The following is a 27174-nucleotide window of genomic DNA, read 5'->3' on the forward strand; positions in this document are numbered from 1 at the left end:
TGCCCAGCGATTCAATGAATCACACCTAGTAATCAGACCCCTGTAAAAACGCCTTAACGACTCGGTTCGAAGAGCCGCTGGGTTAGTGGCGTATCCCAACGTTACGGGACAAGAAGCTCCTATGCTTGCGGCCCTTCCAGCCCTATGTACCTCTTCATCTGGCCGTTCGTTTGTGTCCTTTATACTAAACCAGTAGACGTAAGTAAAGCATGTTCCTGAGTTCTGTGAACAGTTCTGGCAAATTATCCAACCTGAAGCGGGGGCGGTTGTGGGAACTCTCGAGGTGATGGCCACGTCGGGCAGAAGTGTGGGCGCTCACAACTTGCAGCTGGCGTGGGAAGTGCCCGCGGCTTGGTGGGACTGAGCCCTTACGCCCGCGGCGCCCGACAGAATCCGGACACTGAGGCTGAGAAACAAAACAGAAGACTACCCCAAGAGGTGGGGAGGAGGAGAATCAGAGCTGTGTCCAGGGACGCCAGAGGCTTTGCAGGAAAAAAAAAAAAGGGTATCAAGACAATGCCAGATACTTCTAGAGAGAACGAATACAATAAAAAGCAACCTGTAGCTCGTATCTGGCTACTCACAAGCTGACGTTCAACTCTCCAACAGGGGTTCCGGTGGAATAATGGGGCAGAAGCCAGTAAGAGTACACAATTACAGAAATCCTGTAATTAAAGAACAACTTTTTACTCAGCAAGTACTATGGGCTAGGCACTGGGGATACATTTGTGATCTTTTCAGATGAGGTTTCTCCTCTCACAGAACTTCTACTGGTGTGGTAGGAGCTGACAATAAATAGGTAGACAAATAGATGAACGATTAAAGATTTTACTTACTATGAAGATATCAAACCATCGTGTGGTGATAGTGATTGAAGCGGTAATTTGAGATCGGACGGTAGGAAAAACCTCTCGGATAAACCCTAACATGTGAGAAGATCTAGCCATGTGAAAATTGGGAAAGAAGAAAACATTTCAAAATGGGGAAAACAGGAAGTGCAAGGGCCCTGAGGCAGGAGAGAACAGGTGTTTGGAAAGGGCCGTGGCCACAGTGCAGTGAGAGAGGAAAAAGTGATAAAAATCACAGTGAAGTTTCTAGTTATTATTCTCAGGGTAATAGGAAGCCACTAAAGATTTTTAAAGAAAAATAAGACCATCCAATTGATACTATCAAATTAAGACGATATGAAGGGCAGTGCAAAGATATGAATGTATTTTAAGACCAAGAACAAACAAGACTTACAGATGGATTGAATATAAAGCGTAACAATGAAGGACTCAAGGATGTCTCCTGGATTTGAGGTCTGACGGGATGGACAGTGAGAGGGAAGAAGACAGGCGCCATTTCCTAAAAGGCTAACAAATGAACACAGATCCAACGACAGAATGCTTTTCAGTTGGAAGTCGTGTGTCTGGGGTGAATAGGAGCGGATGAAGACTGTGGAGACAGAGGAAAAGAAGGGCTCGATTCAGAGAGCCAGGTCCCCCTCTAAAGAGGAAGCAATGAGCTCTGGAGCACAAGATGAGGGGAGCAGGACACCTTTCCTGTCATGCCCTCAAAAACACACCCAGAGGGCCAATCCGTGTTAGGCCCGAGAAATAAAGCCTTCGAGGACTCAGGCTAGGGCAAGGCGCAGGTAAACCCTCGTAAAATCTGGCAGAACGGAGGACAGAGCACGGCAGCAAGTGGCAAGTTGGCAAAACAGAGACCAAGCGACCGCGTTCAGGGAGAGCTCCCACAACGAGAAAACTGTGACGGACACGTTACGAGATAAGCGGAACATCTACAGGCGTGTTCTACAGTAAGCGTGCTCAGGTAGCTGGAATCATACACGCAAAGATAAGACGAGGTAACACCGCAGGGAGGCTGTGAAACTGTAAGCCGTCACCCAGGTCCAGAGGCCTAGGTTTGGGGTGAAGGCAGCAGAAGGCGGAAGTAGGGACTGGATTTGTGAGTCTGGCGGAAAACATGTAGAGCAGGAGCCGGTGAGCTTTTTCTGTCAAAGGCCAATGTTTGCGGTTCTGCTGGTCACGGTCTCGTCACCTTTCCCGCTGTAGCGCAGGAGCGGCCATGAATGGTATGTACACGAACTGGTGTGACTGGATTTGGCTCCTGGGTCGTAAGTTTGCTGACCCTGAACTAGAGCCTCAAATTATTTATAAAACTGTAATAAACAATGTCTGGAATGCAATTTAAAAAATGCTGTGCATAAGAGGGGATAAGTCACTGTGATCAACAATCAAGACAATGAAGAGAAGAGATGGAGAATGGATTGGTTATCAGACATGCTTATTTTTAACTTTTATTATGAAAATTCTCACTCACAAAAGTAGAATCCATTACCCAACTCCAATAATCCATAACACTTTGCACTGCGTTATGTTATTAAAAATGGACTTGAAAATAACCACGTCTAGCCCTTTTAAGAAAACAAAAACCCAGGGGTCCCTGGCTGGCTCTGCCGGGAGAGCACGCAACTCCTGACGTCGGGGTCGTGAGTTGGAGCCTTATGCCGGGTGTGGAGATTATAAAGTAAATAAATAAAATTTAAAAACCAAAAACCCAAACCCAGACTAACAATTTCAGCAGAGAAAAGGGAAATTAAAACAAACCTTAATGGATATACTAGAACTTTAACTGAAGTCAAGAACTTCATGGTTCTTTAAGCAGGCTTCAAATCAGATTAGTTAGATGAAAAAGTGATTAACGAACTGGATGAAGGGCGAGGAAAAATACGTAGACGGAAGCATGAGGAAAAGAATGATGGAAAATGCAGAGAAGTATGGGACATCGACATGGAAACTTCTAGACTACAGTAACAGCCGCGTGACAGTGAGAGACGAGGAAAGAAAATGGAACAAAAGCAGTATTGAAGAGATAACGGTTGACAACTGTCCAACTTGAAAGGCATCACACCACAGGTGCCTGAAGTACCACGAACCCAGGCAGGATAAATACAAGGAGAGCCTCTCCTGGAACACCAAAGGGGGGCAGTGGAAGGCCAAAGGAGAAAGGGAAACGTGGGAGGCACCCGGAGGAAGCTGGGAGCGAACGGGGCACGTGTTTCCGGAGGCATCCAAGAGACAGTAAGGAAAAACCGGGAATTCTATGCTCAGCGAAAGCGAACCTCCCAAGCGACCCCGACCTACGATTCAAAGCAGGTGTCGGGAGGCCGAGCGGCCTGCGGGGCGCTCACACACTGCCGGCGGGGAGCGGGGGGAACGAGGGGGCCCACGCAGGAAAACACCACTTTCTTCAAAAGTTACACACGCCTTTCAACCCGCCGCGGCAGCCAGCACCCAGGCGGCCCTCGGGGTCCTCACTCCTGGCGCCGATGTCCTTGCACGGGCCGCTCCCGCGGGGCACAGAGCTCCGTGTGGCCAAGAGGACGTCACAGAAATGACAGGTGGTCATAAAGACACGGCAGCTTCCATCCCAGGCTCTCAAGGACTACTCATCCTGAGGATGATGGCTCTTGTGTGGTGAGGACGCTCAAGTGGTCGGAGGCAGGGGTCTACGTGGCCAAGAGCCAGGATCACCCCGCTAAGCTGCTCCCGAATTCCTGACCCACAACAACTGTGAGAGATGATGCATGTTCGTGTTTTTTTTTTTTTTCTTTTTCAAGCTGCTAAGTGTAAGGGTAATTAATGTGTTACACGAAGACAGGTAACGAACATGCCTATTAACCAGAAATTCTACCCTCAGGCATGTGCCCAAGAGTAACACAGAGATGCCCACAAAAAGAACTGTATGCAGATATTCACAGCCGCTTTATTCATAATAGTTCAAAACTGGACTCTATTTAAATGTCCGTCACTAGGAGACTGGATAAACAAATTGTGGGACGTTCACACAATAGGATACTAGCCAGCAATAAAAAGGAACATGGATAAACCTCAGTAACAGCGTGTTGAGCACAAGAAGGCAGCATGAATAAGTATAAGTAATATGACTGTTTACGTGAAGTTCACAAAACACCCACGTACTCTACGGTGACAGAAGGCAGAACGTGGTTATGCTGGTGAGGCGGGGTAGGTATACGAGGAAGGCCGCTGTCTGAGGGAACGGAAATATTCTGTATCTCGATGGTACGTGAACAGACACAAGGTAAAAATTCACAGAACTACACATTTCATCGCATGTAAATAAAAGCTCAGTTAAAAAAAAAAGATAAATTAAAATTAAGACATTTTCAGGTAGACAACCCTGTACCAGAAGAGGATACTAAAGCAAATACAAAATAGTGTTTTTCACAACGAAGTAAATGATCCCAGATGGAAGGTCAGAAATGCAGCAGGAATGCAGAGCAATGGAGAGAGTAGACATATGGAAGAAATCAACAGGAATGTTCACTGTATAACAATAATAAATGTCCTGTGAGATCTAGAATTAAAATACACTATAGGAGCATGCAAGGCAGGAAGCAGAGAAATTAGATTTGAGACCCCTGTATTGTTGGAAAATGTGGTGAAAGTAATTTATGTTAAGACTCAAATAAGTCAAGGATGCATAAAGTAATTTCTAGAGTAAACACTTAAAGAATAATAAAGGAATGTATAATTACCAAGATAACAGAAGGGAGAAACATAGCACTAAAAACAAAACAAAATTCAATCCGAAAGAATATAGGGCAGGGTAAATAAAAAGCAAAGTGTAAAACCATAAGTTTAAACAGAAAGACATCAGTAACTATATGAAAGGTAAAATATACACTGAAATTAAAAGTCTACTTGGGGAGTTCCGAGTCCAGCAGTGGTGCCGGTAACTTGCACCGGAATGACCGCCATCAACTGGTCAAGTGGAAAACCAGTGCTCCTGGCTAGAGGACCTCATTCGAGGCCACTGCTGTGGCTGGAAATAGAGTGGGAATGTCCTAGAAAGGAAGGAGCTGCAGAGGGGACAGCCTTGAATCTATACATACACTCATCTCAAATCCACGGCTGACTCCGAACTGCGCACACACACGGGGGAGATTCCAAGGATAGCAACTCTCGGAAGGCTGGGAAAAAGCCGGAGTCTGAATCCTGCCAACTCACAGGGGCCCAGAGAACACCCTGAATGAAAACCCACAAACAGTACCTGAGAGGAAAAGACGATATCCTGGGGAGAAGGATTTGCCATGAGGCTAACGGCGACACTCCGAGACAACCATCGTAACCAAGTGTAAGAGCTCCCTAATTTCACTGTCTGCTCCAGCAGAACTTAGCACTCCTCAACAGAAGATAAGAGAATCTAAGATCTCTGCAACCTATCTTCTGCAGTATCCAGTATATAATAAAAAAATACTAGTTATGCAAAGCAGCGTGACCCAAGGTCAAGAGAAAAGAGCGAACAGCAATAGATCCTGAGCTGATCCAGATGTTGGCATTAGCAGACAGGCACTCTAAAAGAGGCTATTATAAATATAGTCAGGACTTAAAGAAAAAGAATCAGATTGAGTGAACAGATGGGGAATCGAAGCATATAAAATATAAAAAAGAATCCTATGAAACTCTAGAATTAAGGATAGTATTTGAGTAAAAATATACACTAGATGTACTTAAGAGACAGAAGAAAGGATCACTTGAACTTAAAGACAGATCAGAAATAACAGGATCCTAAGAACACAAAGGAAAAGATGGAAAAAAACCAAAACAAACTCAGAAGCCCCAGGACTCAGTCATCTGTTAGATCATATCTAACAGGTTAATATACGTATAACTGGAATCCCATAGGCAGAGCAAAAGAATGGGGTAGACAAAACATTTAAAGACATAATGGCTGCGGGGGGCCTGCGTGGCTCAGTCGGTTAAGCATTCAACTCTTGATTTCGGTTCAGGGCACGATCTCATGGTTGGTGGGTTTGAGCCCTGCATAGGGCTCTGCACTGACAGCACAGAACCTGCTTGGGATTCTGTTCCCCCACCCTCCCAACCCTGCCCCTTCACTTGTTCTCTCTTTCTCTCTCTCAAATAAAATAAAATAAAAATAATGGCTGAAAATGTCCCAAATAATCAAATTTCTATTCTAAGAAACTCTGATCCAATGAATCCAGAGTATTTTATGCACCCAGCATATTATAGTGAACTGCTGAAAAAAGGAGAAAAAAAAGATAGCAGATCTTAAAAGCAGCCCAAAAATAAAAAGATTCATCACATATAGAGTAACAAAGTTAAGGATGATTATAGGCCCCTCAACAGAAACCATGAGACCAGAATATAATAGAATAACATATTTAAAATCATGAAAGAAAAATCTGTACACTAAATCCCCAGGACTTACTTTACAACAGGGAGTTTGTACCTTTTGACCACCTTCACCCATTTCGACTATGTAACGTATGGCGTGGTACTATAGTTAATAATACTGTCTTGTGTATTTAGAGTTGCTAAGAGAGTGACTTAAAAGTTCTCATCTCAAGAAAAAAAGCTTTCTTGACTATGTGTGGTGATGGGTGTTAACTAAACTTATTGCACACAACACAATAGGTACAAGTATCGAATCATTATGGTACACGACGGTAACAACAAAAATCGACCCAGAAATCTCTTAGCTAGCAAAAATATCCTTCAGAAGTGAGAATACAGTACAGGCACGACGTCTTCTGATAAACAAAAACTGAGGGAACCTGTCGCCAGTTGCCCGGAATACATGAAACACTAAGAAAGTTCTTAGGCCAAAAGGAAATGACGTCGGATGAAAACTCACTTCTCCAGGAAGGAATGAGCAGCACTGGATATGGCAGTATGTGTGTAAAATAACAAGAAATTAAAAAAAAATTTGTTTTTAAACATTTATTTATTTTTGAGAGACAGAACATGAGCAGGGGAGAGGTGAAGAGAGAGGGAGACACAGAATCCAAAGCAGGCTCCAGGCTCCGAGCCGTCAGCACAGAGCCCGATGCAGGGCTCGAACTCACGAACTGCGAGACCATGACCTGAGCCGAAGTCGGATGCTCAACCAACTGAGCCCCCCAGGTGCCCCAATAACAAGAAATTTTTTTGCCCCAATAACAAGAAATTTAATGTCACAGTTGCTAGTTAGGTGGGCCATTCAGGTGGAGGGGTGGAGTGGCCCAGAGTGAGGTATGGCGGCTGGCCAAAGTCAGGAGTCCCCATTTGGGGAGAGGAAGGGGCCCTGGGCTCTGAGGGCCTGTGGAAGGCGAAGAAGCACCGAGAGCACAATGTTAATCATGCTTTCTTTACACCAAACAGCCAGTTGTCTTTCAATGACATTAGTAAAAAAAAAAAAAAAGCCACTTGTTTTTTAATGCCTTTCTTTGCAGTAAGTTAACCATCACTAAAAAAAAAAAAAAAAAAAGAAAAAAAGAAAAAAATTAAAACAGTCCTCAATTTAGAGAAAACGTAGGAGCACAGAATTTATTTATCCTGAACCATGTGACAATAAGCTGCCTCATTACCTCTGAAGGTCAGCAGGCATTTCCTAACAGCACGAATATTCTCCTCCATTAGCACAACGAGCCTAAAAATCATGAAATTAACGATACACCATCACCATGCATTTCTCAGAACCCATCTGAGTTTTGCCAACTGTCCCAGTGATCGAGTTTTGGGTAAAAAATCCAGTTCAAAGTCACATGTTGTAACTAGTGGTCATGACTCTTTAGCCTCCTTCAACCTGGATCGGTTTTTCAGTCTTTCCTTGACTTTTCTGGACTTTTGAAGATTACAAGCCTGTTGTTTAGTAAAATGTTTTTCTCAGTTTGAATTTCTCAGATGTTGGCTCACAATCAGACCCATCAGGGATGATCACAGTTGTAAAGTTCACTTAATGTAATTGTGGCAGCTATAGAATATGTTCCCGTTTTTGTGTTTCAACCCCCCCCCCCCCACTTCAGGAGCGGAGCGCCATTCTGTGTGCTGCACATGTGGGGTGGGTAATGTGGTCACCTCTCTAATGAACAGAAGCCATGGCAGGGGACTCCTAAATGCATCATAAAAGATACTGCAGACTCCCCCTCGCTCTCTTGTGGCTCGCCTGTCCTGGGGAAAGTTAGCGGCCTTGTTCTGAGGACATATAAGCGGCACTATGGAGAGGCTCACATGGCAGAGTTCTGAGGAGCTGAGGCCTCCAGCCAACGGCTGTGTGAGGGCACCATCTTGGAAGCAGATCCTTCAGTCCCAGCCAAGCCTTCATTTGACTGCGGCCCCAACTGACTGCAACACCATGAAAGACTCTGAGCTAGAACCACTACCAGCTAAGCCACTCAGATTCCTGATCCACAGAAAGGGTGAGAAATTAATTTGAGATAGACCAAAGAACTCAATGTAAAGCTAAAACTATGAAGGAAATATAGAAGAATATTGTGGAGACTTTGGGACAGGCAGAATTTTCTTAGAGAGGACCAAATAAGCATGAATCAAATAAGACAAAATCGAGGGGCACCTGGGTGGCTCAGTCGGTTGAGCTGACTTCAGCTCAGGTCATGATCTCCTGGTCTGTGAGTTCGAGCCCCGCGTCGGGCTCTGTGCTGACAGCTCAGAGCCTGGAGCCTGCTTGGGATCCTGTGTCTCCCTCTCTCTCTGCCCCTCCCCCGCCCATGCTCTGTCTCTGTCAAAAATAAACATTAAAAACATTTTTTTTAAATAAATAAAAAAAGACAAAATTGATAGCGTGGACTTTAAAACTCCTCTTTATCAGAAGAACTCATTAAGGAAATTAAAACAAACTCCAAGGGCGCCCGGGTGGCTCAGTTAGTTAAGTGTCTGACCTCGGCTCAGGTCATGATTTTGCAGTTTGTGGGTTTGAGCCCCACGTCAGGCTCCAGGCTATGAGCTCAGAGCCTGGAGCCTGAAGCCTGCTTCAGATTCTGTGTCTCCCTCTCTCTCTCTCTCTCTCTCTCTCTCTCTCTCTGCCCCTCCCTCGCTCATGCTCTGTCTCTCTCTCAAAAATAAATAAACATTAAAAAAATTAAAAAATAAAAAATAAAACAAACCCTAAATGAAAATGGGCGACAGACCTGAATATTGAATATCACTTCATAAAAGACAGGCGAGTGACAAAAAAGCACACGCAAAGATACGTAACATTATCCGTCATCTCGGAAATGCAGATTAAGAGTGCAGTGAGATACCATTTTGATTCCACTAGGACAACTAATGTTAAAAAGACAGACAAATACAGGAGAGAATGTAGAACAGCTGGAATTCTACACATTGATTGATAGTGGGAGGGTAAAATGATACAACTACGTTAGACAACTGTCTGCAAACTTCTTATGAAATTATACATCCACCTACTCTGTGAACTAGAAATTCCAAACCTAGTTATTTACCCAAGGGAAATGAAAACCTATGTGCACAAGAAGACTTGTAAAAGAAGGTTCACAGTATCTATGGTCACAATAGCCAAAACCTGGAAACGATCTGGAGGTCCAAAACCCGAAGAGATAAATTGTGACCTATTCATATGAGAACATCACTCACCAATTAAAAAATAGGCAGTACTATAATACATGTAGCAACACAGCTGAATCTCCAAAACATTTGTTTTATGAAGAATAAACTATACACCATTTATTTCATTTAGGTGAAATTCAAGAACACGCAAATTCATCCATAGTGACTGAGATCACCACAGCTGCTGCTTAGGGGAATGAGACTCACAGAAGGAACTTTCTGAGGTGATGTAAATTTCTGGAGTTTAATTAGGGTGTTGGTTATATACACCCTACCAGATACATTACCAGAATCAAATCATAAGCTGCTGACAAGAGACTCACCTTAAATATAAAGATACAGAAGGGTTAAAAAACAAAAGAATGAGAAAATATGCAGCACGCAATTCCCAACCAAAAGAAATTATACTTCAAGGCAAAATACACCCTAGAACTTAAAAGAGTACATTTCAGAATGTTAGAAGGTTTGCATTACCAGTGAGATATAAAATTCTAAATTTATAGGTACTTAATGTTTTGATAAAATGAAACAGAATGAACAGGGTAAACAGACAAACACATAACCATGGCGAGAGTTTCTAATCTACTTCTCTCGGTAACTGTTGGATTTAGATAGACCAAAAAACTAGCAAGGATAACAGAAAGAATAAACAACATGATTAATGAACTTGACCTTATTCCATTCATAGAATACAGCACCTAACAGGTGCACAGTATGCAAACTTTTCAAACACATATGGAATACGTGTTCCTAAAATTGACACATGCTGTGTCACATAGTAAACTGTATCATATTTTAAAGGACTTAAATCATAAAATTACGTTGTCACCTCAGTACAATTATGTCAGTAATCATTAACAAAAAGTTAGAGAACGTCCTTATATTTGAAAATTGAGAAACACATCTAAATGACACTTAAATCAAGGATGTAATCTTTTTTTAAAAAAATGTTTATTTTTGAGAGAAAGCAAGCGTGTACACACAAGGAGGGGAGGGGCAGAGAGAGGGGGTGTGGACAGAGAATCCAAAGTGGGTTCCATGCTGACAGCAGAGAGCCTGATGCGGGGCTCAAACCCATCAACCGTGAGATCACGACCGGAGCCGATGTCAGAAGCTTAACCGACTGAACCACCCAGCCGCCCCAAGGATGTAATCTTTTTGTTTTTGTTTTTTTATTTTTTTACGTTTATTTATTTTTGAGAGAGACAGAGTGTGAGTTGGGGAGGGACAGAGAGAGAGAGAGGAGACACAGAATCTGAAGCAGGCTCCAAGCTCTGAGCTGTCAGCATAGAGCCTGATGTGGGGCTCAATCTCAAGAACTGTGAGATCATGACCTGAGCTGAAGTCGGAAGCTCAACCGACTGAGCCTCCCGGGAGCTGCACCCAACCCCCCCACAAGGATGTAATCTTACCAGAAAGTGAAAAACATTTTGAAATGAATGATAAGGAAATTATGATATACAAAAACTTGTTGGAATCAGCAAGAGCTATGGTTAAGGTTTCAAAATGTAATCACTACAACTGGGGTGCCTGGGTGGCTCAGTCGGTTGAGTGTCCAGCTCCTGATTTTGGCTCCGGTGGTGATCTCACAGTTCGTGAGCCTGAGGTCCATATCGGAATCCCTGCTGGGGATGGTCTCTCTCTGCCCCTCCCCGTCTTGCGGGCATGAAAAAAATAGGGACTGAGAATCAATGATATAATCATCTACCTCGAGACGTTAGAAAAGAGCAGCACATTGAATAGGACAGAAACAATCAAGATACGAGCAGAAATTAATGAATTACAAAGTGGACATAGTGTAGAGCCGATCAAGGGCAAAACTCATGTCAGGAATGTAAAAGGGGTATCAGTTTAGAATCTTAACATCTTTATGCGAATTGGAAAACGTTTATGGAAGAGCCAAAATCCTTAAAAAACCCACAAGACTCCAACATCAAAACCAATACAAGAAGAAATAGATAATGTGTAAATGAATAATCTTACAACTCTGAAAAGAAATTGGCTCCTTAAACTCCGCTCCACAAGGATGCCTAGAAGCTCAGATGGCATCACTGATGAATTTTACTAATCACTTAAAAACTAAGAGCAATTTTATACAAACTCTTCCGTAGAAGAGTATCCCAACTCATTTTGTAAGAGAAGCAAAACCCTGACACCAAACTTGACATGCACATCACAAAATTATTACATGACAATCTTACTGAAACATACACAAAAAGCCCAAAAAATTGTGAACTAAAGCCAGTGATATATAAAAAGAATAATACATCATGATCTAAGTGGATCTATTCCAAGAAAATTCAGCAGTGTAATTTACCACATTAACAGCATAAAAGAGAATAATTACATGACTGATCCAGTAGATGTACAAAAATCTTTTGATAAACCCCACACTTGTTCACGTAAAAAAAGAAAAAAAAAATCCCAGCAAATGATGTAAAGAAGGACACTCTGTAATGTGATAAGGCGCATGGACAAAAAAAAAAAAAAAAAAAAAAAAAAAACACTCAAAAAACAAAATACCTACCTACAGCAAATATATTTAATAGTATGACAGTGAAAGCTTTCCCCCTAAGATTAGAATAAGGATACCCAGGACCACATTTCTATTCAATATTGTACTGGAGATCCTACTCAATTCAATAAAAAAAGAAATAAAAAGTTTAAGATTAGAAATAAGTACATTTCAAAACAGTACCATGTAGTATATTAACAGCATAAAATTGCTTTGGAACATCAAACCCTTAGAATAAATATAATGAAAAATGTGCAAGTCCACTATACAGAGAAGTAGAAAAAATACTGAGAGAAAATAAAGAAGCTTGTCTAACAAATGGAAGAATAATCAATGTTCATATATTAGAAAATTCAATATCATAAAAATGTCATTTCTTTCCAAACTGATCTATAAATTCAGTGGAATGCCAATCAGAAACAGTGGAGATTAACATGTTGGTATGTGTGAGAATGGACAAGACGATTTTTTAATGTTTATATGGAAATGCAAGGCAAGACATTCTTGAAGAACAACACAAGGCCACATCATTGGACATTAAGACTCATTACAAAGATACAGAAGTGAAAAAACTGTGATATTGGCATAAGGACCCAGAAAAAAAGACCAACAGTCTCTTTAAAGGATCGCTGATCCATTCTGACTGAGGCCAAAAAAAAAAAAAAAAGTATATTATGAATCTTGTAAGATGCAGGAGTGAAGAGTGAAACATATCACAGTAATAGCACAAAGCACAAGAGGGAAAATGAAAGTATATTCTTGTAAGGTTCTTATACCATATGTGAAAATTGTGTATTATTTGAAGGTAGACTGAAAAAGTACGTTGTAAATCCTAGTGCAACCACCAAAATAAAAAACAAAGAAACAGAGCTAACAAGCAGATAGTGGAATTGAAATGGAATCATTAACATGGGCCAAATAGGAAAATACAGCAGGATGATAGATTTAAGCCAAACCATATTGATAGTTACAATAAATAAAAATGTTTTTTTCTTTTCAAATAAGTAAAAATGGTTTGTCTTTTTTAATATTTATTTTATTTTTGAGAGAATGCATGCGTGCAAGTGGGGTAGGGGCAGAGAGAGAAGGGAACAGAGGCTCTGAAGCGGGCTCTGTGCTGAGAGCAGAGAGCCCGATGTGGGGCTCAAACCCACGAACGGTGAGATCAGGACCTGAGCCGAAGTCAGACGCCTAACTGGTTGAGCCACCCAGGTGCCCCCAAAATGGTTCAAATCAGTATTATGCAACATAGCTTCTTTTCATGAGAACTGAAAGATAGCTTGTATGACTGAGGAACTAAATTTTTAATATTAACTTAAATTCAAATAGCCACATGTGGCTTTGGCAACTGTGCTGGACAGTAAAGGTCTAAACACTCCAATTTAAAAGTGGAGACTGTCAGATTAAGCTGAAAAGCAGGACCCATAATGCTGTCTACAAGAAACCTCCTTCAAATAGATGATATAAACGGGTTAAATGTAAATGGATGGGAAAAGATACGCAAACACTAATCAACAGAGAGCTGAAGAGCCTGTATTAATGTCTAAAGTAAAATTCAGAATCAGGGCTATTACCAGGGAAAAAGATGTTTTATGATGGTGAGGGGGTCAAGTTATCAGGAAAAATAATGCGACACGTGGAAACACTCAATCTAAGAGCTTCAAAATACATGAACAAAAATTGATTAAATTGAACAAAAGAGAAATAAATTCTCAATTCGGGTTGGATTTCAAACACTCCTGTCACTGCAAATGAGAGGGGGGGAAAACAGTAAAGATAAAGACATAAACAGTGCTGTTAACCAAGCTAACATTTATAAAACACATTTTTTTTCTCGTGCACATGAAGATTCGCGAAGACCATATTCTAGACCATAAAACAAATGTCAAATGTAAAAGGTTTGAAATAATAGTGAATACATTTTCTGACCACAATAGATTTAAACTAGAAATCAATAATCGAAAAATTTTGGGAAAATCCCTAATAATTAGAGGTTAGGGACTACTTCTCAACAACCAACAGATCAAGCAAATCACAAGGGAAATACTCTGAACTAAATGAAAATGAAAATACAGTGTATCAAAATCTGTGGGATTCACTTAAACCAGTTCTTACAGGGAAATTTACAGTTCTTTTTTCTTTTTTAATTTTTTAAATTTTTTTTTAATGTTTTTATTTTATTTTTGAGACAGAGCATGAGCCGGGGAGGGGCAGAGAGAGAGGGAGACACAGAATCCAAAGCAGGCTCCAGGCTCTGAGCTGTCAGCACAGAGCCTGATGTGGGGCTCAAACTCATGGAGCGTGAGATCATGACCCGAGCTGAAGTCGGATGCTTAACTGACTGAGCCACCCAGGCGCCCCAATTTACAGTTCTGAATGCTCATATAATGAAAAAAAAAAAGGCCCTAAAAATCAATATTGTAAACTTCCAGGTTAAAAAACTTAAAAAAAAAAAAAAAGAATTAGCCAAAATAAGCAAATGAGGAAAAAAAAAGAAACCCAAAGATAAAAGCAAAAATCAATGAAATAGAAAGTATAGAAATATTAATGAAATAAGCTGGTTCTTTGAAAAGAGCATTAAAATTAGTAAACTGGACAGATCCTAAAGATATTAAAACGATAATAAAATGTTTTAAATGAATTTTATGTCAATAAATTAAAAAATAGATACAACAGACAAATTCACTGAAAAACACAAACTACCAAAGCTTACTTGGGAAGAAATGAATACATCTGTATCTACTAAAGAAATTTAATCTGTTGTTAAAATTTTGTTTTTAATAATTAAAAAAAAAATGTTTGAGAGAGAGAGAGAGAGAGAGAGGTGAGGAGGGGCAGAGAGAGGGAGGGAGGGAGAGAGAATCTTAAGCAGGCTTCGAGCTGACAGCACACAGCCCAACGCAGGGCTCCAACTCACAAACCGTGAGATCAGGACCTGAGTGGAGATTAAGAGTTAGATGCTTAACTGAGCCAGCCAGGCGCCCTGTAGTTAATTTCTCTGACAAAGAAAACTCCTTACTCAGATGGCTTCATTTGTGAATCACGCCAAACCTTTAAGGAAGAAATAACACCAGTTCTACATAAACCCTTGCAAAAAAGTAGAAAAGGAGAAAACATTTCCCAACTTATTTTATGAAGCCCTGATACCAAAACAAGAAAAAGACATTATAGAAAACTACAGATAATTCTTCACCTCATAGAGGCAAAAACCCTTAGCAAAATTTTAATAAATCAAACCCAATAATGTATTTTGGGGCGGGGGGTGAGAGATGGAGAGAGAATGAGTGGGGGATGGGCAGCCAGCAGTGAGCCCCATGTGGGGCTCGAACTCATGAACCATGAGATCATGACCTGAGCTGAAGTTGGACGCCTAACCGGCGGAGCCATCCGGGTGCCCCCAAACCCAATAATGTATTAAATAATGCACAATAACCAAGTGAAATTTTTCCTAGGAACACATTTAATATTTTAGTATAGATTGTTGTTATCCACTATTTTAAGACTAAAAAAGAAAATAAGAACAGTTCAAAACATGTAAACACAAAACACAAAACAAAACCCCCTGACAGAATTCAACATAATTCCTGATGAAAGATCTCACTGATTTAGGGATAGATGAGAACATTTTCTTTTCAACCTGACAGTGGGCACCTATAAAAAAACCTAGGGCCTAACCATCTAACTTAATGGTAAAAGATCCAATGTTTCCCACCCCAAGATCGGGAATAAGGTAAAGACATCTGCTCTTACCACTTCTCAACAAAGTACTGGAGGTCTCAGCTAATGTAATATGGCAAGCAAAAAAAAAAAAAAAAAAAAAAAAAAAAGAATAAAAGACATACTGATTGGAAAGGAAGAGGTAAAACAGTCTATTACCTAGGACATGATTGTACACCTAAGAAAATCCCAAGGCATCTATGAAAAAAGTGCCTGAACTAAGTAAATTTAGGAAGTCACAAGATACAAGGCCAACACATATAAATAAAACTTATTCTATATTTCAGCAACAAACAATTAAAAGCTGAATTTAGGGGGGTGCCCACGTGGCTCAGTCGGTTAAGCGGCTGACTTTGGCTCAAGTCATAACCTCGCGGTTCATGAGTCCAAGCCCCACAGTGGGCCCTGCAGTGACAGTGTGGAGCCTGCTTCAGATCCTCTGTCTCCCTCTCTCTCTGCCCCTCCCCCACTCATGCTCCCACCCTCCCTCTCAAAAATAAAAACATTAAAAAAAATTGAGATTCCAGGAAACTACCCCACAAACCAAGAGCACACTTTACACACTGTATGTTAGCCAAATTGACAATAAATTACATTAAAAATAAATTGAAATTAGGGGCAGCTGGGTGGCTCAGTTGGTTAAGCACTGACTCTTTTTTTTTTTTTTTTAATCTTTATTTTGAGAGACAGAGAGACAAAGTATGGGGGCGGGGAGCGGGGGAAGGGAGGAACAGAGGGAGAGGGAGACACAGAATCCAAAGCAGGCTCCAGGCTCTGAGTTGTCAGCACAGAGCCCGACATGGGGCTCAAACTCAGGAATCACAAGTTCATGACCTGAGCTGAGTTGGAGGCTCAACGGATTGAGCTACCCAGGCGTCCCGCGGCTGACTCTTGAGTTCAGCTCAGGTCATGATCTCAGTCATGAGATTGAGCCTCGCGTTTGGCTCCATGCTGAGCATGAGTTTGCTTGGGATTCTCTCTCTTCCCCCCCCCCCCCATCTCTCCTTCTCTCTCTGCCCCAAGCAAGAGTGTGCTTGCTCTCACGTGCCCTCTCTCTCTCTCTCTCTCTCAAAATAAATAAATAAAAACTGAAATAAAAAAATTCCATCTGCTAATCATAAAAACAAACTATTTGGGAAAAATTTAACAAAATATGTGCAAAGCCTGCACACTGACAACTAAAAAACTTTGTGGCCAGAAATCAGAAATAAATTAGTGCGGAAGTATGCCATGTTTACGGATAAGAAGACACAATATTGTTGAGATGTCGACTGTCTCCAAATTATTCAGTAGATTAGCTATATTCCCAATGAAAATTTCAGGGTTTTTTTGTTTTTCTTTTCTTCACAAATTGGGCATTACGATTCTAAAGTTCAAACAGAAATATAAAGGACTGAGAGGAGTCAAACAGATTTTTAAAAATATGAATACAATGGCCGTACACTGCCTGATTTCAACATTTGGAGATTTCAAGATGTCTACAAATCTACAGCAACCAGGGCCATGTATCATCCTAGCACTACCATACACAAATGGACCCATGCAACAGAAATGGACCCACACATACATACTAATTTTTGACAGAGGCGCCAAGGTAATTTAATTACATAAATGCAGAATTCATCATTAACAAATGTTGCTATAATGACTAGACTGACACATGGGAAAAAATGATCCTTGACTTCCTTTGCACAGTAAACCACAGCTAGTAGAATTAAGTCATAAACTAAGATTTAAAACATAAAGGCGTAAGAATTCTAAACAAAAGCATAGGAGAAAATCTTGATGATTTTGGATGAATGCGTAAGACACAAAAAACATGAACTATAAAAATAATTGATACACTGGACTTGATCAAAAAACACCTTTGCTCTTTAAAAGAAACTGTAATCAAAAGTTTAAGAAGAAAGTTTTTGAAGTGTGGAAGTTAACTAGTTGTTGGCATTGAGGGAAGTGAGCAGCAGGGGGGACAGCAGCAACTATGAGGCGGGAGAACAGGGCATGGGGGGGGGGGTGGCCAGGTCGTGGAGTTCAGGGGAGGCTCCAACACCACTTACCAGGTGTTGGCGTGCTGGAGGGCAACCCTTGTCTTCCCTAGTTCTCTTCCTCCGTGATCATGCTCCCTTGTTGTCTTCTCCTCTCCCGCCCCCCAACGCTTGTTTTGCAAATGTAGGTCTTCCCCAGCTGTGTCCTGCTCCCCACGTTTCCCACGAGTGCTCTCATCCCCCCCACAACTCAACTTCACCTGTGCACTGTAGTCTCAAGTCAACTTCTCCAGGCTTCCCCTTAGGGCCAGGCCCATATTTCCAACCCGTGATTTGGACCTCGTCCCCTGCAGAACTTGGTAGCCATCCCTCTTCCTGTCCTAAGGCCCTCACTCCTCCCATACTCATGGGCCTTCCCTAATGGCCACATACGTCATACAGGGTGGGGTGAGGGGAAGCATGGGCCTTAGGAGCCATCAGGCCTGGACTTAAATTGGAGCTTTCTGTGGAAAATGGGAATTTAGACATTCTGCCCCTCCTACCTCCCTCTGCACCTATGCCCTCTGTCCATCTTTGGGAAATGGAAATTAAGACCAGAATGAGGTACTACCATGCACCCTCCAACACAGCTAAAATTAAAAACTGCATAATCCACTCATCTTCCAATTTTTAAACAGGGCTTCCAAATGGTTTACACCTCCACTGTTTCCCTCGAGAATCAGCCATTCCTTTATGTTTGGCCAAGCCCCTGTTACCTATCGTGCTCTCAGCACACTCCCATGTTTCTCTTTTGTAGCACAGATAAAGGTCCAATAAATCATTTCCTGCACGTTAGTTTTAGGATGTATCTCTTTCCTCCTTGTAGGGACGGTCCACCAGGGCAGGAACCGATTCTATCTACATTAGGGGTTGGCCAACTTTCTGAGAAGGGCCAAACAGCGTATATTTTCAACTTTCTGGGCTACAGGACCTTAGTCACAACTATTCAACTCTACCATTGTAGCCAGAGAGCAGTGGACACAGTATGTGCGTAAGTACGACTGTGATTCGGTAAAGTTTTATCTATAAAAACAGCAGGGAGGCCAAAGGTCCAGTCTGCTGACCCCTGGCTTAAATTACCAGCACCCAGTCCAGCATGTGGCATATAGAAAGCGCTCAATGAATAAAGAAAAAAAAAAAAAAAAGCCCTTGTTTCTTGTTTTTGTCAACTCGATGGAAACCAGTACGGAGGGAAGGTGGTTTTAGTGAGATGCTGGGGGTGGAATGGAGACAACAGTAGGTCCAAGAGGGAACAGCAGTTGAGGAAGCAGCAACCTCTCTTCCAGGAGTTCCCGCCACCGGCACGGCAGGCTTGGGAAATGGTATGGTCTTAGGACAGCAGGTGAGTCGGGGACACCTTTGCAGGCCATGACAAGGAGGCGGGGCGCGGGAAGAAGAAAGGGACAAGTGGTGATGAGGGGGCTCCAGGGCTCAGGTGTGAGGGGAGCTGGTCACAAAAGGAGGAAGATACCTGCGGAGGCCGAGAGAAAAGAAACCAGGACAGGTGGAAGGAAATGAAGGGAAAACCTCATCTTCCTCTTGCCTATGAAATGTGAGCCAAGACCTCCTGGTGAAGAGAGCAGGAGTCAAGGTGGGGAACCCCAGCGTCCGCCAGCCTGGGGAAGTGGATGCCCAGGACGGGGCTGCTGGCCACATCACCACCACTGGAACCATACCCCTCCTGTTCTGTCTCCTCGTCTGAGAGAGCACTTTTCACCAAGGTGGTGTCTGCGTATTCCAGAGACGTGTTTCCAGCTCTGACCTGGTGTGAAATGTGTCACGCACTGAGTCACCAGCACTACTTGCTATCACTTCCTGTCACTTCGCTTTCCCAGGCAGGTAGCAACAGGCAGGCCCGAAGGCGGATGAGGTCACGTTTTACACAAGTGCACATACGCAGTTCTTTCTTGAAGGATACAGAAAGGCATTTTAATTTCAGAACGATAGTGGTGGTTTCACCTCCATGCCCGCAAACGGGATTGTGTACGTTGTAAACTGTTTCTGCAGGAGCACTGAATGTTTCTTTAAATGGAAGATACCATTTGATTGGGGGTTTGCAATAAACATAGCATAGCAGCTATTTAATTTTATAAGCCTCGCACAGTAGTAAAACCTATAAGACACAACTTCTCACAGCAAAAGTCTTCATATCACAATACTTAGTTACCCTGAAAGGTTTTCTCACAAAAACCTATATAGCCAGTCAGTTTCACTTACCCAAAGAACCAGACACCAGGAAAAAGCTGCCATTTCAACATTAATGTATTAATTCATGATTCCTACTTGCGCAGGAATGTATGAGAAGGAGACAGGAGCAGTGGTGACGCGGCCAGAAGCGCTGTCCTGGGCGTCCACTTACCCATGTGCCAGCCCTCCCAGTCTGACAGATGCCTCCCACTTTTCAGGAAAAGAACTAAAACCATCTAAGTATCTTTCGGTTGATGTCCCTGAAAGAGTATTACCAGGACCTCTTTTCTTCTGCTTTATTTCAAGACGTAATTGTCGTTCATATTTACAGACTGAAGTACACTCTACCTGAAACTTTAACTTGTATTTTTAGTTTGAAGCGTTCACCTCACAAATCAAAAGACAACTTTCCCAAAACACACCGGTCCTCACTGTACTTTCAAGTCCTTCCAGAGATGATGGAGACTGCCACCGGTGAACGCATACCCACTCCCTCTCCCGTAACACACTTTTTAATTTGGAAGGACTTCCAATACGCCTTTAGCTACATATTCAACAGATTTAATCTCTTACCCTATTGTTGGGTTGATGTTCGGATCAAAACTGTCTTCCACGAACCGCCATACGATGCTCGATTTACCTACACCTGTATCCTGAAAGAGAAGGGAGACACACAAATAAATCTCCTTGCTTGCAGACAGCGAAAACTACCTTGGGCCATGGGTTCAGGATTTCAGAAAAATCACTGTACATGCTAAGTTTCAGAAGTTAAGAGACACAAAGAAGGTTTTCATAAACATCCAGCGGGAGTAATTACATTTCAAAACGCACTGCAGGAGAGGGGTTTTGCAGTTTTTAGGAGCCATTAGAATCTTCTGAAAAACCCAAAGTTGCTGCTTAGTGTGAAAAGTGACAAACTCTCTTGTTAACGTGTATAAGTAAACTCTGAACTCTTGAATTCCTTCTGAGTAATCCCTGATAAATCACAGCCCCACCCTATTTGGGAAGGGGGAAGGCTAGTTATTGGAATCCCTTTCACTCTCTTAAAGCAGCAACTCAGGCAAGAGAGCATTCACTGCGCAAAGCGGGATCTCAAGAGGCAAAGTTGCCCTGACAAGGCAGGAAGCTGAAGCTTCCAACTAGTTCTTGGAGTTTCGTGATCTGAACTTTCCCCCAAGAAAGTAACTCTGCGAGAAGGGGGGAGGGGGGGTGATCCCACAAGTTCAAAAACTCCAAACAAACGAGAAAGGAGAGGACGCTGCTTGTAAAACCTGAAGACCTGCTATTGGTTTCACTCTGGAAGACTCGGCCAACTTCTAACTAGTACCTTAGTAGGAAACTATTTGGGAGCTGCTCTCAACCTAGATGCAACGGAGAGGCAGGGAAGGCTCCTCACCCTCTGGGGGCGGGAGGAGTCCTTGGGCTCCAGGGAGGAACAGGGGAGAGGGTCCCTCCGGCCAGTAGGACACTCAGGGGCGGGTGGCAAGGGGGGCAAGGATGACCCGGGGGCCGGAGGGAGGGTCCCGGGGCAAGTCCCGCACGGAGGCTGGGGGAAGGGGCGGAGGGGACTTGGGCACGCTTGGGTCCTCGGCCTGCCCGGCTTCCCGCGGCCCTCCCGGCCGGCCAGCCGCCACTCACCCCCAGCAGACACACTTTGAGCTCCCTCAGCGCCATGGCCCGGGAGCCAGGGGCGCGGGCCCGCCGCCGCCCTAAGTTGAAGAAGGAGAGGCCGGGCCCAGCACGAGCATCCCCCGGCGCCGCCGCCGCACGGCTCAGCCCCGGCCGCGGGGCGCGCAGAGGCGGCGGCCGTCCGCTCGCCAGCCCTCGGCCCGTCCCGTCCGCCGCCAGCCGCGCGGGGCCCGCCTCAGCAGCCCGGACGGTGCTCCGGCCTCCCGGGCGCCGCTGCCGCCGCCATCTTGGGACGCCTTGCCGGGTCACCTGACCTCCCCGCCCACCTCGGCAGCCACCTTCGCCGGGAGGGCGGGGTCGGCCGGCGCCGCGAGGCTCGCGGGGAGGTGCCGGCCCTGGGGGGCGGGGCCCGGAGCCCTAGGCCCCGCCCCTCACCCGGTCCCGCCCCCCCCCGCGCGGACCCCGCCTCCTGGCCCATCCCAAGATGGCGGGTGAGTGGGGTTGGCTCCCTGGGCGCAGGGGCGGCCCCCTCCCCCCAAGCCGGACCACCCCAGGAGGTCCGGGGACCCCCGCCCGCCCCTGAGCCCGCCTGCCACGGTCCCCCTCCTTATGTGTAACTCCTGTGTGTTTCTTGGTTTTCAGAGATTCCTCTGTACTTTGTGGACTTGCACGATGACTTAGACGATTGTAAGTATCAGTTGGGGCGCCCCCGCCCCTCCCGGGGAACCTCTCACGGAATTCGGGGTGCACGGAACGCCGCGGGAGAGCTACAGGCCAGGCCCCTCCCTGTTGGGACAGAAGAACAGGACCCCCAACTTCCTGGATGCACTGGTGGCGGTCCCTCCTCACTGGGCGGAGCCGGGCGAGGATGGGGAGCCCTCCCCTCCTGAGGGAGGATTTTGGTCGTTGTTGGGAAACTTCTGACTTCCGGTCACTTTCTTTCTCTTCCTCCTCCTCGCCCGCGGCGGCCGGGGAGGGTGCGGGGGCTTGCCCCAAGTCCTGGTGACTGGGGGCGAGAGGAGGCGCGGCCACCTTGCACCCAGGGTCTCCACTTTTTCCCTGGGAGTTTTCCCAGTGCCGCGGAGTTTCAGAGTTTGGTTGGTCCCGCCCTCTGTGGCCGGCCACAGACTTGCACGGACTTCTCACGTGGACTGGCCACAAGCCCAGCTCCATCACTTCTCCCAAGGAGCCCCTTTGGCGCCTTCCTTCCTGGGGTGGGTCTCCTAAACTTGGCCCTTCCTGCGCTCTCCTTCTCTTTGGAATCGCCTTAAGGACTGAGGGCTGGGGGAGGTGTCATCCTGTAAATGCAAATCCCCATTTGTGGTAAATGAAGCATTTCCTTTCCGTTCAACATACATTTCTTGAGCACCTACTTGTTCTGGGCCAGGCCACGTGCAGCTCCCTAGACCTACAAAGAAGAACCAGAAACAGGGGCAGCGCCCAGGGGTTCACAGTCCCGGAGGAGAGCTGACTTGTAAACAAAACGACCGAACCCCGGGATGCTTGGCTGGTAAAGGAGTCCTGACGGTTTTCCTTACTTGACGAATCACCCCAAAACTTAATGACTTAAACCAACAGCATTTTATTATTGCTAACAGTTCTGTGGGTTGACTGGGTGATACAGAAGCTTCATGTGTTCTCCGTTGAACTCTGGGAAGGTGAGAAGGTCCGAGATGGCTTCACGCGCAGGAGATCTCACAGGACTGTCGGACAGGACCTCTGTTCTCCAGGTGTCTTTTCCACTTGGTTTGGTTGGGATTCTCAAAGCATGGTGGCTGCAGGCACCTCTTTTCTGGCGGCTCACGTCCTTGTCTTTTTTGTATATATGTACCAAAAGGAACTAAGACTCTAGGAAAAAATAATTATGATTTTATTTTGGCCTTGTTTGAGCAAGTACTGGGTATTTGGACCTAATACTAGAGGAGGCCTTAAATATCCTGTAGCAGACTGCTGAAGACTTGCCCCAACAGAGAAGGAAACTACCATTATGGCTCTGAATATACCCATGCCTTGTGTATTGCAAGTTTGGGAGTCTGGTGGGGCTTCCTGTTTGAGGGGTGGGAGCTGCGAGGTGCTGACTTTACCATGCAATTGATTTAAAAGCCATGGGAGGCTGGCCTGTCCCCCCCCCTCCCCGCCCCCACAAGCCCCCGGGTCTCACCCATATACCTTACTGTGCTGGTATTGGGAGGCATTATCACACCGTGGTTGACAGACAGCAAGGACCCTGAGGTCCTGTGAGCCACTTCTTTCCTTTTAGCTCAATGTCTGACGTAACAATTTTTATAGTCCATGAATTCATTATTATTATTTTCATCATCACCAGTGCTGGGCTTTCGTGTAAGATTTTCTGATTCAGTGTTTATGGCTACTACTCTGGGAGGTGGAGGAGATTGTTCCAGTTTTGCAAGTGATAAAACAGAATCCGAGAAGTGGAGTAACTAACTCATCCAGTCTGCTACAGCTCATAAGTGATCGAACCAGCAGTCACGCTCTGTTCCTTTTGACCCTTGTCCTTTTTTTTCCTGCCGCCCAGATCAACCTCAAATATTCTTAACCTAATAGTAGGGGGCACGGCTGTCAGTTTGAGTGGTTTTGTGTCGTCTTCCTTGGGTGTTTTGTCCAAGCGATGCGGTAACTGCTTCATTGAGGCGGTCAGTCGCTGTGGGCAGGGACACAGGTCACCCTTTTTATAACCCAATGTCCTGTACGAGCTAGGCGTTTAATTAATTAATTACAGTTGTGACTTGGAACAGTAATGGATTGCAAGGCTTGTCTGATTTACTTGGTGATTCTTGATTAAATTTGACTAACTTAAAAAAAAAGAAAGCCTTAATGAATGGATGCCTTGTTTTTTAAAAATCATTCAGAGTCTTCAGGCCATCGCAGCACAGAAAAAATTTAATTTTAGAGAGTTAGGTTGCTAAATTCCTTCTCTCGAGAGCAGAAAGTGTGTGCGGTGGCCTGGCATATTGGTCCCGGTGGAGGATTGCACTGGAAAGTGGAGCTTTGTGAGTTTGTGCCTAAGGGGCCTATGAATTTGCTTACAGCATGTGCAGCCTGAAGAGGTATTACTCTCAGTAAGGTTTGTTGGCCAATTAGAATGTAAGCCTGTGTCGGTGGTAGGTGGGAAAAAAAAAACAAACCAAAAAACACCCCGAGCGCAATCCATTGTGGATGAAAAGACACCTAAGTGACCTATCAGCAAGTTCGATATGTGGTCATACTTGGGCTCTTAGTTGAACAAACCAGCTTTAACAAGACATTATTGAGACAGTTGGGGAAAATTGAACTTGGACTGGGTGGTAGCTGGTGGTAAGGATTATTATGAATTCTGTCAGATGTGATAGTCGTATCACAGTTTCGTTCAAAGGAGAAAAGGCCTTATCTAACAGAAACAAGCAAGTTTTTATGGGCGAAATGATTTGATGCGGGAGGTCTGCTTTCAGATACCGCAGCAAACAATAAACAGGCACAAAGTTGGGAGGAAGGATAAGTGGGAGAAGAAGGGCAGAATATTGATACTTGTTGAGGCTGGTTGCCGGGGACGGCGGGCTTATTATACTGTTCTCTCTGTTTTTGCATATGTGTGAAAATGTCCACAGTACAGTTTTTAAAAAATGAAAGTTTCATCTGTGACCAAACATCTGCACAAAGAGTTGGAAAGCTGGATTCCCAGTTCTGAAGGCACTACAAAGTTACAGTAAGATGCATTTTTAGCTTCAAAAGACAGACTGATAGACTGTATTAGCATTTAGGGAACAGTGTGTTTTCAGAGGTTTAGTTTTTAAGAGGTATCTATCTATGAAAGAAGTTGGAGAGGGCATGCTTCTATTGAATGGAAAACCTAGGTGTCCACAAATGATATCTGAACTTTTGTAGAAAATAGGATTATTAAGTCAGAGGAATATAGACAACCTACTTGGATCCTATTGCTGGAAGGAGCAGTGTATGTTTAAGCTTGAATAAGAGACATCCTCCAGAGCAAAAAGCATTCCATTTCACCTGCTTTGTTCCAAGTTTGTAAAAATGTCCTGTTCAAGGACCATGGGCAAACTGTGTGCCCCCAAAGTGGAGAAGCTATATTAATTTGAGCCCAGAACCAAACCATTGAACTCTTTCTCTGAACTGTAAGATACACTTGAATCAAGGATTGTCAATTAAAACCCCCCCCCAAACCCTCCCTGTTAAGTGAACTAGTTTGAACAGGAACAGGAACTTGAGTATGCTGATACTTGTGAAATAGAACACAATCCGGACACATGGCACTATTCTCTAAATCAGAGATGGGCAATTTTTGTTCTATACAGGCTCTGATAGTAAATATTTTAGGCTTTGTGGGCTGGAAGGTCTGATGCATCCAGTCAAGTCTGCTGTTGTAACCTGGAAGGACTCACAGACATGCCTAAATGAATGGGCACGGCTATTTTCTTTTCTTTTTTTTTTTTTTAATTTTTTTTTTCAACGTTTATTTATTTTTGGGACAGAGAGAGACAGAGCATGAACGGGGGAGGGGCAGAGAGAGAGGGAGACACAGAATGGGAAACAGGCTCCAGGCTCTGAGCCATCAGCCCAGAGCCCGACGCGGGGCTCGAACTCACGGACCGCGAGATCGTGACCTGGCTGAAGTCGGACGCTTAACCGACTGCGCCACCCAGGCGCCCCGGGCACGGCTATTTTCTAATAAAACTTTATTTACACATACACCCAGGGGGCTGGATTCGGTCCACGGGCCAAATCATTCTGATCTCATTCTTTCAGAGCCTCTGAGCGTATTAGCTAAGCCAACCTTAACAGACTGTCTTTCCCACCAGGTTCGGTTTGAAGAGCTGACCTCTTTGCTAGTACAGCCTCTGTTTTGTTAAGTAACCCCTGACATACTGCTCAGGGTTCGCATCTCATTTTTCCTGTTGGTGTACTGGGGATAAAAACATGTACCTCTTTCCTCCCAGCAGGATGAGGTGGCAAGGAACAAAAGAGTCAGAGTGGTGGACTCAGTATCAACTTTGCTTCCCCTCTGATCATCATAACGCATTTTACTTTTGTTGCTCTGTATTTTCCATTTCCTGTGAGACAAACAGATGAACATCACAGATTCCCTGAAATTGTCTCTGGTTAAAAAGAGAGGGTTTTTTTGTTGTTGCTGTTGTTGTTGGTGTTGTTGTTTGTTTTGTTCTTCTTTTTAGAAAGTGTTTTTCTAATGTTGGTTTATTTTTAAGAGACAGAGAAACGGAGCGTGAGCGGGGGAGGGGCAGAGAGCGAGGGAGACACTGAATCCGAAGCAGGCTCCAGGCTCTGAGCTGTCAGCACAGAACCCGACGCGGGGTTCGAACTCACAGACCACTAGAGATCATGACCTGAGCCACCCAGCTGCCCTCAGGCAGAGTATTTTTAACTTTATTTTGTTACCAAGCAAAGCTCCCAAGGGGCACAAAAAGACTACGTCACTGGCCCCAGGCAACACAGCTAGTGATTGGCAGAGGTGGGATTCAGACCAGGGAGTCTGGGCTACAGAATTTGTACAAAGCTGCCATGCTTTGGCTTTAGTGCATGACTAATATTTATTAAGGACCTATTGAGTCCCAGGCACTACACTAGGCCTTATGAACGCAGAGGAGAATAAATCAAACCGTATTTCTGCTCTCACGGAGCTTTCAGTCCATCGGCAGAGATAGCCTTGAAAAAGCCAACATAAATGAGTGAG

The 27174-nt window shown here is 44.2% G+C and overlaps 2 protein-coding genes across 9 annotated transcripts in view; one reads left to right on the top strand and one right to left on the bottom strand.

Moving 5' to 3' along the window:
* RAB22A (RAB22A, member RAS oncogene family) overlaps positions 1-21780 on the bottom strand; it is a 56765-nt gene extending 34985 nt beyond the window's left edge. Inside the window, exons 1-2 of one of the 4 annotated variants that reach the window (XM_047067927.1) lie at positions 21480-21630; positions 20415-20494 (exon numbers count right to left, since the gene is read on the bottom strand). In XM_047067927.1, coding sequence (XP_046923883.1) covers positions 20415-20494; positions 21480-21515 — 116 coding nt within the window. In that variant the 5' untranslated portion in view covers positions 21516-21630. Of the gene's footprint in view, positions 1-20414; positions 20495-21479 lie in introns of all 4 variants that reach the window. The other 3 variants (XM_047067926.1, XM_047067928.1, XM_047067925.1) reach the window with 3 other exon arrangements.
* A 154-nt stretch (positions 21781-21934) lies between these two features.
* The window catches only part of LOC124504186 (putative serine/threonine-protein phosphatase 4 regulatory subunit 1-like), an 83569-nt gene continuing 78329 nt past the window's right edge, over positions 21935-27174 (top strand). For 3 of the 5 annotated variants that reach the window (XR_006960334.1, XM_047069553.1, XM_047069559.1), the window contains exons 1-2: positions 21935-21961; positions 22113-22157. Coding sequence is in view for 2 of the 5 variants with exons in the window: in XM_047069553.1 (XP_046925509.1) it covers positions 21955-21961; positions 22113-22157 (52 nt within the window). In the remaining 3 variants the exon portion in view is untranslated. Of the gene's footprint in view, positions 21962-22005; positions 22158-27174 lie in introns of those variants that run through there. The other 2 variants (XM_047069554.1, XM_047069557.1) reach the window with 2 other exon arrangements.

Source organism: Lynx rufus, unplaced genomic scaffold (genome assembly GCF_022079265.1).
Source record: "Lynx rufus isolate CCGP_SWC_20201006 ecotype Redwood Valley unplaced genomic scaffold, mLynRuf1.p SCAF_8, whole genome shotgun sequence".
Lineage (NCBI taxonomy): Eukaryota > Metazoa > Chordata > Mammalia > Carnivora > Felidae > Lynx > Lynx rufus.